This window comes from Chiloscyllium plagiosum, chromosome 18, assembly GCF_004010195.1.
Source record: "Chiloscyllium plagiosum isolate BGI_BamShark_2017 chromosome 18, ASM401019v2, whole genome shotgun sequence".
NCBI classification, from domain to species: domain Eukaryota; kingdom Metazoa; phylum Chordata; class Chondrichthyes; order Orectolobiformes; family Hemiscylliidae; genus Chiloscyllium; species Chiloscyllium plagiosum.
Genome location: NC_057727.1, coordinates 37,733,807 through 37,749,021, shown reverse-complemented (window position 1 = coordinate 37,749,021; position 15,215 = coordinate 37,733,807). Strand labels below are relative to the sequence as shown.

Genomic DNA, 15,215 nt, shown 5'->3' with positions numbered 1-15,215 from the left:
GGGATTTGAGTCAAAATGGTAGGATGCAGAGAGGATGACAATTGTGAAGAGGGCAACTCAGTATAAGGAGGGGGCTGAAATATTAGAGGGAAAGGCATTATGCAAAACAGGTGGATGGTAGTCAACCAGAGCAACACCCTGGCTTTCAGGGGAACAGCGCATTCCCAGACTTGGCATGTCCAACTGATTTGCCTGGAGCTGGAGCAAGTGGCAGTAGACTCATGTAGACTGGTTGGATGTGGACATGCGGAGGTGTGCTATCTAGAGGAGTAATAGAAAATGCTACCAGGAAAGGGATATTTATACTTAGGAATGCACCCAAGCAAAGCCTGGAACTTACTGTCTGAGGAGAGCCCAGTGTTGCCTCCCAGCATCCTGTAAAGCACAAGGGCACAATGGAAATGAAAATGGCTGTGATAACACCTGGAGTGGATGTGGTAAATGCTTCTTTCTGTGAGGGAGGGGGCTTCAAGTCTGTGCAACGTGGGGTCCTTCAGAGGAAAATACCATTTGGTACATACTCATAGAGTGAAGGTGAAGCAGACCTGCATACATTGCATTCCTTGTGACTCTCAGGCAAAAGCCTACAGTGCATAGTTCAACTTCTCAATCCAAACCCCTGACTATTTCACATAGAACAACGATTGAAGCCTTCTCAGATCTGGGATGCAATAGCAATGTCTGTACATTTAGAGAGATAGAGTCTGGTTACCAAAGTCATTATTATCTAAGATTTACCCACTGCCTGGAAATGGTGGAGAAGCTGCTGACTGCACATCTTGGTCTATGGAACATTATCTCAGGATAAGGGTGTAGATGGGTTCATAACAATCAATGTTGCATTTGCAGCTAGATAGAGACTTGCATACACAGTATGAGATGTACATAATGAGAGAACAGAACATCACTTTACTAAAGTGAGAATGTCTTTACAAAGCAGTGACACCCATGCTAACATTGTCTCTTTTCTTTCCCTTCCAATATGTCTCAGTGCAGACCCGGGTTCTGCAGCTGGGGTAGAAGGGGCCTGCCCTACAGTGGAACCTGTTTACCTTGGAAGTTTGGTTGGGCAAACCCAGAGGCATTTGTGCCTAGAGAGTTCATGTATACCAGAGACAAGTTCACCCTCCTCAGCTTGACCTCCCACAGGGCTGAGGGTGGCAGGCAGCTTACAAATAAAAGGCCCATTCGTCTCTGAAGTTTACTAAGAGAAGACTGCTGGGTGATGTTTGTGTGACTTCACTTCTGGCTGGATGCCAATTTGCACTGCCCTGTCTCCTTGGGAGGAAGGGGCACTTAGATCCTTTTCCCCTGTCACCTTGCTAAAGCGATGGCATTCAGGGTCACTGCATATATCAAGCAGATACGGAAGGTACTAGATGTGGTCCTCCAGTGGCAGTCACCAACTTGTCCAAGCTTGGACAGTCACATGCCTGAAGCAACAGGGTCCCAACTGCATTGGAGCAGCCTTGCAGCCATTGTTATCTAGTGCCCCTGATATATCTGTCTGCTCCTGTATCTGCTTGTGTATTTCAACAAAGTCACAAATCGCTACCATCATAGCAGTCCTCAGAGTGCCAGCAGTCTGGGGCACTTCTCCCTCCACCAGCTGCAGAGACATGGCAGTGATGTGCTCAGCAGCAGCTGCTCCCGATTCCAATCTAGATAAAATACCCACTAAGATGTCAGTATTGGAGCTGGTACAAGGTGTAGGAGGCAGTGTTGCCAATGCTTCCTCCAAGGCATTTGTGCTCTCTTCCTCCCTCAAATGTGGAGAAAAGGAATCTTCGCAAGCCAGCTCACTAAAACACAGCCACCGTGAACATGACACTTGTATCTGAAAGAATGGCTCAACCAAGCAGCACCAATTGTGATATGTTGAGATTAAATGCACAGTGTGGGTAATGGGAAAGTAGCACAGCAGTGGACAGTGCTTCTTACTTGGTTGTCAGGACATGGATGTTTCAGCATCTCCACAGGAGTGGTCCTGGGGATCTCCTGCAAGAGCCAACGTCCTGTCTAAAGGGGATGAGGAGCCAAATGTTGAACGTTCCAGCACCATGTCTGGCCCTTTCTTCCCTGTTAGTGGCCATTTTCTCCTGGAATGAGACTATTGTGTGTGACAGAATTAGATGAAAGTGTGTGGCACAGCTGGCAGTGTTGATACAGAGGGGGAAGAGTGGTGATGTGTCCTGAATAAGTGAGTATGGCATACAGGCACCATGCAGGATTAGTAGTTTGGGGAATCAGGATAGGTAAGAGCAAGACAGTGACTTTGGTATAGCATAGGCCTTGGTGGGAGATGCATACAGCAGAGATTGAGCGAATGTAAGGTAGCAGAATGAAGATGGTAGCACTTACCCTGGTGAAGAGGAGAAAATTATTGACCTTTTGCTTGCACTGCTGGGTTTTTTCCAAACAGTAAAGACCACACTAATCTAAGTGGCTACCTTTGTCCAAACTGGCAGAGGCAGGTGATGTGTCCTGTTCTGGCAGTTCTGGGGAAGAAGAATGGCACCATCCCATCCACATCTCCAGGTCTCTGTCCGGGAAACAGGTGCCATGTCCAGGATTAATGTGTACAGTCACGCAGGGCAATTCCTGAAAGCCACTGCTTGACCGGGGGCACCGGCATTTTAAAAATGGCACAAGAATCAGGGCCTATTCTGGAAATCCCAGAGCGATGTGTACCTCCAGCTATGATAAATGGTGGAATCAGGCCAGCATTAAATAATAAAGGGTACCATTGGGGTGCAGTTTGAGAGAATAGTGTGAGAGGACTCACTAAGCCTCACAAAGCGAAACCATTCATGAAACTCAATGAAAATGACAGTTATCCAAAATATCATAAGATTCAGCCCTGAGAGTTCTTTTTGTGGAGAAGATTGTAATTGGAGTTACAATGGAGAAGACTGGCTGAAATCAACTGCAAAGCATTTTTGTGAGATAGAATAATTAATGTGGTCCATGGGAAGTGTTGAGATATAACTTTTCAAAAGTGTTTCATAAGTCTGAACTTTATGATCAATGGAAAATCACTTCGAGGACACAAGCTACATTTTTACTGAATGCTGTCTTTCTCTCATCCCACAGCTCCAAAGACCACAACATAACATTGCTATACATTAACAGCACAGAGGTGAAACGAGTGGAGAGTGTCAAGCTCCTGGGAGTGGTCATCTACAGTAAGCTTTCTTGGAACTCTTCATGTGGATGCACTGGTTACAAAGGCCCAACAACACCTCTTCTTCCTCAGGCAGCTGAGGAAATTTGGCATGATGGCGAAAACCCTTGCCAAGTTTTATAGGTGTGCCATCGAGAGCATTCTGTCTGCATGTATCACTACCTGGTATGGCAACTGTACCATTCAAGATCAGAGACGGTTACAGAGAGTGGTGAACTCGGCCCTGACAACCACAAAGGCCAACCTCCCATGTGTAGAATCCATCTACCAGTCCCGCTGTCAAGGAAAGGCCGCCAGCATTCTCAAAGATCCATCCCACCCTGGCAGTGTTTCTCTACAACCTCTTCCACCGGGGAGAAGGTTCAGAAGCCTGAACACAAGCACCAGCCGGCTTCGCAACAGTTTCTGCTCTACTGTTGTTAGAATACTGAATGGACTCACAAACTCTTAACATTCAATTCTACCTGTGTTTTTGTTTTTCCCACTGTTTACGTACTTAACTGTGTGATCTGCCTGCATTGCTCACAAGACAAAGCTTTTCACTGTGCCTCGGTACATGTAACAATACATTCAATTCAATTTAATTCAATTCAATACTTGCTTTACACAGTGCCCAATGTGGTCAACCACATGCTTTCTCTGTATTAGACATACAGCCAAAAAATACATAATTCAGGCTTCTTCAGTAAACAAGAATGATTAAGTTATAAAACTGAAATTTATTCAATGAAGATACAGAATCGGTTAAAACTTTGCATTTGATTTCAGCCATTTTTCTCCAAACAACATCAGTTACAACCTTCAGTCTGAAATGAACTCAGTTTCCAATCTTCACCTTTAGGCAACCATTTTCTACTACACAGAACCCGTGACACCTTTTCTTTGCGGATAAAGTTTATTAACTACTCAGTTTTATAGCTCCATCTATTCACCAGTCCTTTATATCTGAGTGAATCAAGTAATTCCAATGACTTGCTTAATTACATGCTATATTAATAAATCTACTTTTGCCTTAAACACATTCAATAGCCCTGCTTCCACCACTGTCTGGGGTAAAGATTTCCAATGTCACACAAAACCCACACAGAAAAGAGTTCGCTGCTCTGTACAACAGAAGCAGGGAAAGAGTACACGTGATGGATGTTGAAGAGCTGGGAAAGTGACAGCAGTCTCCTAAGGAAAAACATCACCTTCAGCATGATAGAGTGGTGTGGCATGGGGTGTGACAAGCTAGACATCCAGGTCCAATAGATGAGTGATTGTTTATTGATCATAAATTTGCTTTTGTTTAAAAAGTAAGTGGTTTGTGTTTATTCCCAGAAGCAAATGCAACGTTTTGTTTGTTTTCTTCTTTGCTTTTACTGTTGCTGAATGGAACTTAATGTTTTCAACAGTTTGAAGGCTTTCCAGTACTGTAATGTCCCCATATTAAATAATGAGAAGATATTAGACTATGCTGGACACTAGGGAAAGAGCAGAACCTCCTTAGACAGGGTCCTAAGATGGGATGACGTTATAGATGGAAAACCTGGGTAGCTTGATTCTTGTAGCTGCAGTTACAATGATTGTCGATCAGAGAAGTGGTGATGTAAAGTAGCAATACATGTTTGAATTTGAGTTTCTGTGTACAATGAACTGTCCTCCCTACAACCTATGTAATAGAAGGCTTCAGGAGCACTTCTTTTTTGTTCCCTTTCCTCTATGAAATATAAAGGGCAACTCCTGGCTGGCAGCACTTGGCCAGGTGCACAGTTGGCATTTAAATATGGTGCCAGGACCAACAATCTTGGGAGGTCCCAGCAGTGGCAAGTATTCAGGCATTGCTGAATGGACAGTAGCATAACTGGGGTGCCAAAAGGCAAGGTGCACACATAATGTGATACATTTCAAGTGAACTGCTTGAAATACCTTGCTCGATTTCAAGGAGAGAAGCCCTCTAGAAAACATATTTTTCTTCAATTTCTAGCTAGCTTACTCTCATACTTTAATTTCACCCCCTTCTTAATCTTTTACTCATTCTTTGCTATTCTTCATATTCTATCAAATCTTCTGACTGCCATCTATTATTGCAGAATTATATGCTTTTTCTTTCAGTTCAGTAATATCTTTAATTTCCTCAGTTAAGCAGAATTTGTGAGTCCTTCCTATTCTTTCCTTTTCACTGGAATGTATCTTTTCTGATTATTTTGCAATATCACTTCATATCTTTCCCACTGGTTAGTAGCCGATCGAACATATCCTGTTGTGTAATCATAATGTTATTTAAATGTAGAAAAACTGCAGAAAGCTGCAATACAAATAGAGTTGAGGCTAGTTTTGCAAGAAAGCTAGCACATCGGTGCAGCAGGAAATCAGAAAGGCTAATGGAAAGGTGGTCCTTATTTCAAGGGGATTAGAGTATAAGGGTAATGAAGTCTTATAGCAGCTGTACAATGTGCTGGTGAGACCACATCTGGAGTCCTGTGAGCAGTTTTGGTCCCCTTATTTAAGGAAAGATATGTCATTGGAAGCAGTTCACAGAAAGTTCACTAGGATGATCTCTGGTATGGAGAGACTGTCTTATGAGCAAAGTTTAAACAAGTTGGAACTCTATTCACTGGGAGTTTAGAAGAATGAGAGCTAATTGTATTGAACCAGATAGGATTCTGAAAGAACATGACAGGGTAAATGTGGAGAGGATGTTTCCCCTCATGGAAGAGTCCAAGACATAGTAACAGAATAAAGGGGTATCAATTTAAGACTAAGATGAAGAGGAATTTCTTCACAGCACAGAGAGCTGTTGGGGGACAGTCACTGTGTATACATAAGACTGAGATAGATAGATTCTTCATCAGTGGGGGAAATCAAGGGTTACAGGGAAAATACAGGAAAGTGGACACGAGGAATGTCAGATCAGCAATGCTCCTTTTGAATGGTGAATCAGGCTCAAGAGGCCAAACAGCCTACTCCTGTCCATATATCTCATGGTCTTATGAAATTTCTGTGTTTCTTAATTCTAAGCAAGTAGATTCATATCTGAGCTGCTGTACCAATACTATCACCCATCTCCTTTCTCTCTTGCCCCATCTTCCCAAAACACTTTGTATCCAGGAGTATGTAGTACCAGGCCTGTGGAAACTAGATCCAAATATCATTACAAACTTCAACAGACACACAGACCCAGCATTTGTCAACCAGAAAATAATGTTCACTTTGATTAACCAATGTTTCAGCCTAAGCAAAATTCTTGGGATTGGAGGAAAAAAGTGAAAACTAGTTTCTCCAAGGTCGAAACACAATTCAGAGCTTCTGTTTTGTAATCTACAATCTTGGAAGAACATTTTCTCTAACATCTTGTCTGAATTAAGTTGATTTATAGATAGTCACTTGGCTGGATTAGATCTATAGGAACTATACATTAACACAGTCATAGAGTCACAAGACGCATTTAGTAGAAAATCAACTCCATCAAAAATTTAACATAAATCAATATAATCAAATATTGAGATGAAAAGCTGCTTCTTTGATTGATAATTTTGAAAGATAATACAAGCAAGGAATGTATATTGCGACAAGGGTAATTTTAGGATAATAAGGTTTAAAAATTTAAGCTACAGCTGGTTAACATGCCAAATTTTGACTGAATCCATGATTCAAAAAAATGCATGCATCTAATGCCGATATAAGGTCTGAGATTTTCACCTTGGATTCTGTCCACGAGATCAAACTTCTGAGAGTATTTGCACTGATTGCAATTTTTAATTATATTTAAATTCTGCTGACAAAATTAATGTACTTATAAAAAGCTAAATAAGCTGACAGCTACTTCACAAAAAGGATTTTTTTTTACTCCATGCTTTAGGACTCTCAACAGAGGTCAAAAATGGAAGAAATATGATCCAAGAGTTGAAATCCAACTCACGTCATTATATTCAGAAGAAAACTACTTTAACAAATGTTACAATTTACAGTGAGCAAAGGGAAGTTAACCCATTTTAGCCAGAATACATGAAATATAGAAATACAGAAAATAGGAGCAGGAGTAGGCCATTCGGTCCTTTGCACTTGCTCTGCCACTCAATACAATCATGGCTAGTCATCCATCTTTGGTCTCAACTGCTTTCTGTTGCAGAGAATTCCACAGAATTCCACCACTCACTGGACGATGAAATTTCTCCTCAGCTCAGCCTTAAACGACATATCCCATATCCTCATATTGTCCCTGGTTCTGATCTCCTCGATCATCGGGAAATCCTTCCAATCTTTACTCTATATTGTCCTGTTAGAAATTTATAGATTTCAATGAGAACACTGTCATTCTTCTAAAATCCAAAGAATATAGTCCTAACTGATCTAGTATCACTGCATGCATAAGCCTCACCATTCCAGGAATCAGTTTGGTAAATCTTCATTGCTCTTTCTCCATAAGCAGAACATTCTCAGAAAAGAAGGCCAAAACTGCACACAGTATTCCAGGTATCGCCTCACCAAAGTTCTGTACAATTTCAGCAAGACATCACTGTTCCCTATGAAGGCAAACATACCATTTGCCTTCTTCACCACCTGTTGCATCTGTATCCTTACCTTTAGCGACTTATGTACAAGAACAACTAGCTTTCATTGCACCTCTCTCCCTTTCCCAACATATCACCATTAAGATAATAATCTGGCTTTCTGTTTCCACTATCACTTTAATGCACATCATAGTTCTACTGCCATGTATTTTCCCACTCATTCAACTTGTCTAGGTCACACTGAAGAACTCCCAATGAGAGAATTTTCCTTTGTCTGCATCCAGCCAGCCATTATCAAGATGATTGGGTGCATTTTGGTAAACGACTTTATCTGATTGTTCTTGAGTAATTTACAATATAGCACAAATCCAATCAACTTACTCCAAAACATTTTTTGTTTTGATAACCAGCAAATCTTGGTTTCCAAATGCATTGAATGCAAATCAAGGGAAAATTGCCCCTCATTTCTAATCAAAACATTATCATTCATTGTAACTTTCTATATTACACACTAAATTTCTACACTACAGAAGCAAATCCTTTGACTCATGCCAATCAATACAAAATAAACTATTAGATGAACTATAGTGTGACACATTTGGGTAGCAGCCCCAATTCCCAAATACAAAACATGAAAACGGTGAAAACCAATTAATTTGAATAAATGATCCAAATAAAATAGCTCAGTGGTTGGCACTGTTGCCCCACAGTGCCAGGGACCTGGGCTCGATTCCAGCCTCGGGTGACTCTCTGTGTGGAGTTTGCTTCCCATGTTTGTGTCGGCTTCCTCCCCCAATCCAAAGATGTGCAGGTTAGGTGAATTGGCCATGCTAAATTTCCCATAGTGTTCAGAGATGTGAAACTTGTTTGCATTAGTCAGGGGAAATGTAAAGTAATAGTGTAGGTGAATGTATCTGGGTGGGACACACTTCAGAGAGTTGGTGTGGACTTGTCAGGCCAAATAGCCTGTTTCCACTGTAGGGATTCCATGATTCTACAACGACTTATGAAATTCTGTCCCATTGCATTGAAAGATCTCTAACTTCACTTTCCTATAGTTACTGCTCAAACATCATTGCAATCACATGCATTAGGATGGTTTATTGTTCATCTCAAATGAAAATAACTTTAGTGAAAGACAACTGCGTCTAATGTTTAAATGGAATGTAAAAAAAAGTACATCCTAAGAAGAGAGTCCCTTTTACCAAAGTCATATAATTTGGACTCCAGACTATCCAGACTTCCTGATGTTTTATGTAAATACAGAGCTAGAATCTTAAATTCTATGGATATGGTAGCAACAGTGATAGGAAACCAGACCTGAACAAGAATAGTCTGTTGAGAAAAAGTATTTAGATTTATTTCTGCTTGATTAATACTGAAAAAACCCTCAGACTGTTCAGTTCATTTTAATTCACAGAGTCTCAAAGTTTGAATTTCATTACTGGTTTAAGAGTCAGTGTCGTTAAATATTCAGCAAGTTTTCAATGTATCTGAAGTGCACAGAATATGGTGATTGAACACAGATCGAGTTATTATTGCACCAGTCCTTACAGCCTGACATTATAAATGCGAGTGGGATAAGAATAGCCATTGGATTCCAACCTATCTTACCATTCGTGCTTTCAAATTACAGTATGTTTACAAGAGGCTGAAGTCATTCAGGTCATTTTAATGGCCTGAACAGTGGGAAGAGGAGCAAACTTGCCACTTTTAAAATTGATCTCTAGTCATCATTAACATTTCTAACTTAGCCTGCTGCCTCTGCCTCCCCAGTGTGGGATGAGGATGAGGATGAGGGTGAGGGTGAGGATGAAGATGAGGGTGAGGCTGAGGGTGAGGATGAGGGTGAGGATGAGCATGAGGGTGAAGGTGAGGATGAGGGTGAGGGTTAGGATGATGATGAGGATGAGGGTGAGGATGAGAATGAGGATGAGGGTGACTTTAGGAGGAGAAGAGAGACAGCAGTACCAAACTTGGAACAAACACTTACTTCCATTATACTAACCGCCTAACCCAAAGAATTCTGACAGGATCAGGTATCGAGGTTGAATAAGAAGCAGGAAAAACAAATTTCAATGTAGTTTGTCAACCAAAACATTTCAGATCTGTATTCTCCACTGTAAAAAGAAAATTTCCACAAGGAATGATGCTTCCTTCAGGAATGGCTTTAATACGGACAGGTAACAGTCCATTGTGTTTCTGCAGTAAAACAGGATTTCAATTTACTATCAGATAATGCTACAATTAAAGAGAATCATACTGTATTGCATTGAATATGCCAGTTGTACAATGTCTACTTCACTTAGCAGGTAGTGCATGAATGTACTGTGGAAACAAATTTTAAGCTATCAGTTCAGATTCAGGGGGGTCAGGATTTAAAATGATAAATCAATCTAAATTTGTTTTGCACAGTTTCTCAGATTTTTGTAGATTTTAGTAAACTTTTTTTTAATCACTGAAAATTCTCACCTCACTTACATGCAGTGTTTATGGAAGCCATTATGCTGCTATAGATCAATATGCTCCAACAAATGGGTTTCTGTTTCTGAATCAAGTCCCAAGACTTCACTGAATGTGGTAATCATTAACTCTAATAATGTAACTTTGACAAAGTTTTTTAAAAAATCAGTATAAGTTCTGGATTAAAGGAATAATACAGGGACAGTACTTGGTGCTGAGAATTATTAAAATCCCAAAACAACAATCCCCTGTTTCATATATTTAACAAGGTCACATTAAATTCAAACTGAAAGAACTGCAGATGCTGGAAATCAGAAACAGAAAACGGGTGGGGGTGGGAGAGGGTAAGGAGTAGACGATAGGTGGAAATAGAGCCCACAGAGAGAGAAGAACAGTTGGACAGACAAAGGAGTGGATAACAATCAGGCTAGGAATCAGAAACAACAACAGAAATTGCTGGAGAAACTCAGCAGATCTGGAAGCATTTGTGGAGAGAAACTCTTCTACCAGCTTCTATGTAAAAAAAAAAATCATTTTCTGAGCTATCTTCAGTTCTCAGGAAGGGCCACTGGACCTGAAACGTTAACTCTGATTTCTCTGTACAGATGCTGCAAAACCTGCTGAGATTTTCCAACAACTTTGTTTTGCACACACACTGATTAGTACTGAAGCATGAAATCATATTCCTCAAATTTACATCCCTGGATTTACAATTTTACTGTGAAACTAACACAACATGATAATAAGACCATAAGACCATAAGACATAGGAGTGGAAGTAAGGCCATTCGGCCCATCAAATCCACTCCGCCATTCAATCATGGCTGATGGGCATTTCCACACCACTTACCCGCATTCTCCCCGTAGCCCTTAATTCCTTGTGACATCAAGAATTTATCAATCCCTGCCTTGAAGACATTTAGCGTCCCGGCTTCCACTGCACTCTGCGGCAATGAATTCCACAGGCCCACCACTCTCTGGCCGAAGAAATGTCTCCGCATTTCTGTTCTGAATTTACCCCCTCTAATTCTAAGGCTGTGTCCACGGGTCCTAGTCTCCTCGCCTAACGGAAACAATTTCCTAGCGTCCACCCTTTCCAAGCCATGTATTATCTTGTAAGTTTCTATTAGATCTCCCCTTACTCTTCTAAACTCCAATGAACACAATCCCAGGATCCTCAGCCGTAAATGGGAAAGACGCATTCTGTATCCTGAAAAGGATATATTTGCAAGATTGATAAGATCACTCACCCATTCTAATAATTTTTCTAAAGGACTAATTTTCTACAATTTTAATGTATCGCCATCCTTCCTCATGAAAGACAGACTGCTTGGAATGGAGCTCATAGATTTGTTTGGCTTATTGAATCTTTTCTTCTGTTATGACTGAACCTCTATAAGCTTTGCTTTTATATCAGGGTAAGATCCTAAAGGGAGAAGGTTCTCTAAGAGATAGATACCCTCAATATGAATTAGAAAATTCACTGAATGCCAAAAATAATTCATAAGACAGGACATGTAGTCACAGGGGGCTTAATAAAAATTGAGCTTTTCATTAATCAATTATTAAAAATCTAAATAGAAACTTCTACATTTCAGCAAAAGAAAAATTATTACTATAATATACTCAGTAGTGTAAGCTGCAATCCACTTCAATTTTATTGCTGTGTAATAGTTAATTCCATATATGTAAAAGTAATAACAAGAGGGTTGTAGGAAGAATAATAAATCTCCTTTACCCTCCCAAATCCCTGGAGCTGTTTTGTTGCAATTGCAAATGGAGATTAGGCTGTAACAGCCATAGGATTTCAGAAGATCATGACATTAAGCTATAAGCTGCAACTTATAGATGAAACACAAATGACTGCATCATAAATCACCACAAAGTCTTCTTGGGATGGGGGAATGGCAGTGGAAAAACAAAACTTAAAGGCTGGAAACAATTTTTGAATGTCAGCAAACAACACGTGGCAAAATAAAAACACAAAGTGCAGGGAATTCTCAACAGGTTATGCAGCACCCTTGGAGAAAAAAGAGAGTTAACAGCAGGAATTTAATCCAGCCTATCATAATGGGAAACATGATGGATGGGTTCAGTTAATCCTGGGAGAAGGCACACAGCTGTTGTCTAGCAGCAGGAAAATCTCTTGCAATTAAACTGGACGTGGGAATGGGCCAAGGTGAGAAATTAGTCTGTTGTAGTGGAATGTCATTTTGGCTCAGAATTTATGATGGCTCAGGAAGAACATCTGAGCAACAGAGCCTCCAATTCCTCAGTGAAGTCAGCCAGGTAAAAAGTATTGTATTTGCCTGTGGCTGCCTTAAAGGGAGGAGTGGGGATCCCCTTTCCAAGATAAATATTGTCTGATTGAGGGACTTGACATTGAGAAGGGGGTAGCTACAGAGTCACCCATGTTCCTTTGCCTCTGAGCTCTCATCTCCAACCTTTTCACCCCAGTGATCCCTTCCCCAAGACCAACATTCTGCCCTCAATCACCCGAGTTTAAGGATCCTGTGGCAATCCCTGGTGACGCTCCCAGTGGCAATGTAGGCAATGGAGAGGTGTCGACCCCAGGGTGGCCAGTAACCCTCAGGGATGGGATCTCAGCTGTAAGGTTCCTAAATCATCAAGAACATCTGATACTGAACACTTGGGCCTCTCACATGAAAGCTACATGGGGGTCCCATCAATTCTCCAACCACTGGTTGGGACTCACATCAAAAACATTAAGCTCTGCTAACATTCAGATCTGCGATCTTTCATCAGAGCTCAGACATGAAATGTTAATCTTCTTTCTTTCTCCATGAATGTGTGTGTCCAGAATTTTGTCTTTATTTCAGATTTCCAGAACTTGCAGTTTTTTTTTGCTATAGCATGTTACAGAATCCTTGTTTCACCCAGGGGGTTTGAATACAGCTCTTGTTAATATTGCATATGGCCTTATAAAAACAATATAAAAGTATAGCTAAAAATCAAGGATAACTTTCAGTGAACTTGGGCTTGTCAAGGATGTGTTGGATTGCATCCTGCTTCCTAGCTGGCACATAACAAATAAAAACTATAAGACCAGAAGTTATATTAAATTGTGATTGGTTGAGTCAAAGATTTTTACTCTTGATATTTTTAAAATCCTTGGTCATCAAATATTTTACCTAATAGACATTTCTTCAGAATACACTGTAATCCAAAGAACACAATTTCTTTGAATTCTTTTCTTTTCAACATTCAAAGCAGGAGCAGATTTTATTGGTAACCGGATGGATACTGTTTGAGATGAGTAACCTGATGAACCAAAAAAAGTCTTCAGTACCTCTAGCCAATAATTTTAAATCCCAAAATAAAATTTTCCCACCTCAAAAAGAAACATAGGAGTGGCAGCACTGTCATCTCTCACAAGCTTTTTGAAGATCAAGTTATTACCACAGTGTGCAGAGGGAAAAAAACAAAAACTACAGATAGGAACAACCGTTAGAGCAGAGAGCAGTGGAAAAGCACAGAGAGGGCATAAGTATGGGAGGACCAAAAGGGAAAAAAGTGCTGTACTTGGATAGAAAAGTAATATACCCAGGATTAGACAGACAATTAGGAAAGATCAACTATTTCAATTTTCTTCAAATATGAATCTATAATTTTCTTAGTGTTATCTAGCAGCTATTGTTGCTGGCTACAAACAATTTTAAAAAAGCAGAGGCGGACTCAATATTCATACAAAATCGTGGCACTTGTATAAACTGGCAACTGTAAAAATCAAGGTAATATATTTATTTGAATGACCAAACAATTCCAGTCACTACTGTACTCAAAAGGGCGTCCTACTGACAGCGGATTGCCCTTCAGTTTGAAGCACCAGAATCTTCCACAATGGAAAGTGAAGACCAATAATGGTCAAGTCACTGACAACTAAACATCTAATTTCCCAGCTGCCCAACCTTACATTCAACGTTAAAGACAGGGCTGAAATGAATCTGATGGAAGTGCAGAGAGACTATTCCCACTAATGAAAGGATGAAGAACAAGAGGGTGCAGATTTCAGTAAAAGAAGTACAAGTGATGAGGGAAAACTCTTTTCACTCAGTGAATGGTTAGTGTCTGGAAGGTACTGCCTGCAAATGTGTGATGGAGGCAGGTCCCATCGAGGCATTCAAAGGGAATGAGATAGTTATTTGAAAAGGAAGAACGTTCAGGATTATGGGAAGAAGTCAGAAGAGTGGCATGAGATGAGACGCCCCCCTTTCATTGAACTGCTTATTATCTGCCTCCAGCTCTATAACATTATGTTGTTCCAATAAGACATTTATTAAAATTACATGAACTTAATTTCAAACCACACAGCTGCTCTCATCTTCTGTGTCTTCCTTCTTCCAACTGAAGGTCTCCCTGGGTCGCCTTCTTTCTTTTTATTGGGAGAATGTTACATATGAAATGGTACCTTTGATAGAAAATGATACCTAATTTCTTGGAGAGCAATATGTTAGCTCTCCATACATTTCTGTCTCAATGGCAGTTGCTCTCTGACCAATTTTCAAAATGCCCACATATTATACCCTGCAATATCAGATCGTCTAAATAGACAATAGACAATAGACAATAGGTACAGGAGAAGGCCATTCTGCCCTTTGAGCCTGCACCACTATTCAATATGATCATGGCTGATCATCCTTAATCAGTATCCTGTTCCTACCTTATCTCCATGACTCTTGATTCCATTATCCTTAAGAGCTCTTTCTTAAATGAATCCAGAGACTGGGCCTCCACTGCCCTCTGGGGAAGAGCATTCCACACAGCCACCACTCTCTGGGTGAAGAAGTTTCTCCTCATCTCTGTCCTAAATGGTCTACCCCATATTTTTAAGTTGTGTCCTCTGGTTCGGCACTCACCCATCAGTGGAAACTTTCCTGCCTCCAGAGTGTCCAATCTTTTAATAATCTTATATGTCTCAATCAGATCCCCTCTCAGTCTTCTAAACTCAAGGGTATACAAGCCCAGTCGCTCCAGTCTTTCAGCGTAAGGTAGTCCCGCCATTCCAGGAATTGACCTCATGAACCTACGCTGCACTCCCTCAATAGCCAGAATGTC

The 15,215-nt window shown here is 40.6% G+C and overlaps 1 protein-coding gene across 1 annotated transcript in view; it reads right to left on the bottom strand.

Annotated features, from left to right (window-relative positions):
- Positions 1-15,215, bottom strand: part of nampt2 (nicotinamide phosphoribosyltransferase 2) — a 59,921-nt gene that overhangs the window by 34,544 nt on the left and 10,162 nt on the right. The window contains 8 exon segments of the mRNA XM_043708638.1: positions 341-375; positions 8,883-9,014; positions 9,754-9,783; positions 9,786-9,879; positions 11,427-11,530; positions 13,292-13,360; positions 13,363-13,396; positions 13,398-13,421. Of these exon segments, the coding sequence (XP_043564573.1) occupies positions 341-375; positions 8,883-9,014; positions 9,754-9,783; positions 9,786-9,879; positions 11,427-11,530; positions 13,292-13,360; positions 13,363-13,396; positions 13,398-13,421 (522 nt within the window).